Source organism: Microtus ochrogaster, chromosome 19 (assembly GCF_000317375.1).
Source record: "Microtus ochrogaster isolate Prairie Vole_2 chromosome 19, MicOch1.0, whole genome shotgun sequence".
NCBI lineage: Eukaryota > Metazoa > Chordata > Mammalia > Rodentia > Cricetidae > Microtus > Microtus ochrogaster.
In genome coordinates this window covers 1,593,727-1,597,382 of record NC_022021.1, presented here as the reverse complement: position 1 = coordinate 1,597,382, position 3,656 = coordinate 1,593,727, and the positions used below count along the sequence as shown (strand labels likewise).

Sequence of the window (3,656 nt, the reverse complement as noted above, 5' to 3'; positions counted from 1 at the left end):
AAGAAGAAGAAGAAGAAGAAGAAGAAGAAGAAGAAGAAGAAGAAGAAGAAGAAGAAGAAGAAGAAAGAAAGAAAGAAAATATAGACCACCTTTAAAAATATTTGTTAAAAAAACAAATACAAAACCTAAGTTATAAGGGGAAGAGACAGAAATCTTTAATAAATAAATAAATTTTAAAAAAAAGCTTCTCATTTGTGAGGGATGACACGGTGCCACACAAATTTTAAAAGTAAAATCCATTTCTCCCAGTGAGAAGTGTTTTCAGTTTAACAGAAAAGTATACTATAATGTAAAACTGAGATGCACCTTTATAATAATTTAGGCAGCAAATTATTACATGGTATTTTTCTTTGAAGATTGATTTAAAAAGTCAAATATGTCTTTTCTAATGAAAATACTTTAAATTGTCTGGAATAAAATTAAAATTACTTACAAGTGAGTCTGCGTCAGGACATTCCCTGTTTTAAAAAAAAGACAAAAAAATAAAGTATTGCAAGATTCAATTATTAAAACTATCTGTTAATTAGATCATATTTAGGATATCTTAATAGTAAATATAGATTTTGTTTGAATTTTACAAAAATATACTGAGAAACAAAGTCATGAAGATTAAAATAGTATCAATTTATTTTAAAATTTTAAAATTCTAAAGTGGACATTCTCATCTCAAAAATAGCTGTTAAACATGAACAGCTCACACATAATCTAAAATGCTTGTAGGTGTACTTCTTTTCTAGGAACATACTCACTCGGTGTGATAACAAAGCTGTCTATTCTACAGGGCTGTCTAGCAGTAGACATTTTTACAACTTTGTTGAGGGAAAGAGACCATAGGACAACCTGCAGAACTGGCTTCCGTTTTTCTAAATAAGGGTCCTGGGCACATCAGCTTTTGTCTAAAATATCTTCAAATTTTAACATAGTAAATGAGAAAAAGTTATCATGAACTAAAATCAGAGAAATTGGTAAATCTAATCATTTAAAAGGTTTTTTCTTCCTCCAGTTTAGACATACATTTTGAATACTTTCAAAAGGACCTTTTCTTTTCAAAATCAAAGCAATTCGTAGTCACTCAGAAACAATGAAAAGGATTTGGGCGATATTTAAAATACTTACACAGACTCTGCATCCTTTTCCTTCTTAATTATTCCAGGCAAAGCAAAAGTCTTTCTTTTCCTTGGTTTTATGCCTTTAACATAAATACACATTGTAATAGAAATGTAACTGTTCTTGATAAGGATATAAAGCACAAAAACTCAGACAAACTTTTTGTGACAAGCAAACTTTGGATGAAAGAAATAAGAGCATCTTCAGGAGTGGTGGTGTACACCTGTCACCCTACCCTCCGGAAGCTGGGGCGGGAGAGTTTTAAGTTTGTTGGTAGCCTAGGATACATGGCAAAAGTCTTTTATCCCCAAAACCCTAATAAATGAATGAATAGATGGATGAATCAATGAGCAAACAAATGGCATAAAAAGCATCAATTAGTAAAGCCTTTAGCTTATATTCAGAGTCTGTTTCAACTTTTATGTAATGCAATCTGGTTCATTAAAGGATTACAGAATATTCACTTAAAGAAATTCTTTTCTTCTGGTAAATATTCCCTCAGTAACTTCAGGTAAAATGAGCATTTGAAGATATATTAAAACTCAAAAAAAAAAAAAAACCAAACAAAATTGGCACACACTTTAATCCCAGCACTTGGGAAGCAGAGGCAGGTGGATCTCTATGAGTTTGAGGCCAGCCTGGTCTACAGAGTGAGTTCCAGGCCAGCAAAGCTGTTAGACAGGGGTACGTAATTCATTGCATGTATTTTTAAAAGTATTATGTTAGGTTACATGGGTGGCTCACTAGAAGAGTACAAGCTAGATTCTGGGTTCAGTATCTGAGACCATTACATGTATGTGCTTTAGCACTGTGCTATAACATCAATAGAAAGCAGTTCCTTTCTATCTGCTCAACAAGCAGAAGACACTAGTTCCCATATAGTTAGTATATTACAAGCAGTCACCTTACCTTCAACTGCACTAGCAGGGTCACACTCTTCAAATTCAATAAGGCCTGGGTAGAAAAGAAAAACTTGCTTTAAAAAATAATTATCAGAAAAATTATTTTAACTTTGATAATTTAATTGGACATGCGAAATTTTTTATTTCTGGACTATATGTGTCTTTCTATTGTGAGCGCAGGTACACATGTAGAAGACAGGGGTTTGTTCTTTCCATTTTGCTGAGGAAGGGCCTCCATATATCTTCTGTACTTTGTACTCCAGGTTGGCTTGAGAGAATAAATACTCATGCACACCACTGCATAAGCTTTCTATTCAGGTTGTCAGGCTTGAGCTGCAAGTGCTTCTAGCTGCTAAGTCATCTCAACAGACTGACAAGAGACTCTTTATAAATCATGCTATAACATGAGATGTTTCTGTACAGGTGAAAAGAGCGAGAGAGCTGGCAGTTACATACAGAGGTCAGAGAACAACTTTCACGAACTGCTTCTTCCACCCTGGTCCCAAAGATCAAATTCAGGTTGCCAGGCTTGTATATTTTTACCTGCTGAGCCAGCTCACTGGGACTCAGTAATAATTTTTTAAAATATTTATTTGTATTATGTGTGAGTACCTGCATGTGTGGATATATACCACAGACATGCCTGGAGCCTGAGGAATCCAGAAGAGGGTGTCAGACCCCCCCTGGAATTGGAGTTACAGACAGTTATAAGCTGCCACATGGGTGCTGGAAACAAAATTCAGGTCATCTGAAAGAGCAGCAAGTGCTCTTAACTACTGAGCCATCTCTCCAGCCCCTCAGTAATAATTCTTGATTAAATAATTCTAACTAAAAACAAAACAAAAAACAGAGAGGAGGAGAACTGACTTCAATAAGTTTTTCTCTTACCTCCACAAGTACACCACGAGGTACATGCCCTCCCAATAAATGAATGTAAATTAAAAACTGAGACTACTAATACAGTACTTTACTAGAAACTCTTTCTAAGTTATACCACAGAACACACGTAGTTTCTGCTTTCAAGGACCTTGCAGCACCGTTACTGGAGAAAATAAGTAGTAAGAGGCAGGCGCCGAATCCTTGGCTATGTTCATGGGAAAGGAGAAAAACACAGTAAATCGTACTAGAAGACAAGCTTGGTACCTTATCTGTCCCATTCTTTATTCTATCAATTTCTAGAATTATGCTTAGGAAACACTGTCTTCAGTTACATAAATAATTACACCCTCATTAAGGTGGTCACCCTAGAACCAAAAATCCCAATCTCTAATTGTATTAGAAGGACAAGATATTTTAAGTGCAGTTTACAGGCAATGGAAAGATTTGTTTGTTTGAGACAGGGTCTTAACTATGTAGCTCTGGCTGAGCTGAAACTCACTATATAGACCAGCCTGGCTTCGCCTATCAAATGATGGGATTAAAGGTGTGCACCACACATCTCACCTAAGGGAAATATTTTTAATGTGAAAAGGACACTCATACACATAACCTGGCATGGTGGTATGATAGAAAAATTAATTTAGTGCTACTAACAAGGATGGATATACTGCAGAATAAGAAATGATAAAGCAAGCCGGGCGGTGGTGGCGCACGCCTTTAATCCCAGCACTTGGGAGGCAGAGGCAAGCGGATCTCTGTGAGTTCGAG

General features: G+C 35.7%; 1 protein-coding gene across 1 annotated transcript in view; it reads right to left on the bottom strand.

Moving 5' to 3' along the window:
* Fcho2 (FCH domain only 2) overlaps positions 1-3,656 on the bottom strand; it is a 109,765-nt gene that overhangs the window by 52,780 nt on the left and 53,329 nt on the right. Inside the window, exons 9-11 of the mRNA XM_005356433.3 lie at positions 2,017-2,061; positions 1,117-1,189; positions 434-458 (exon numbers count right to left, since the gene is read on the bottom strand). Of these exons, the coding sequence (XP_005356490.1) occupies positions 434-458; positions 1,117-1,189; positions 2,017-2,061 (143 nt within the window). The remainder of the gene's footprint in view (positions 1-433; positions 459-1,116; positions 1,190-2,016; positions 2,062-3,656) is intronic.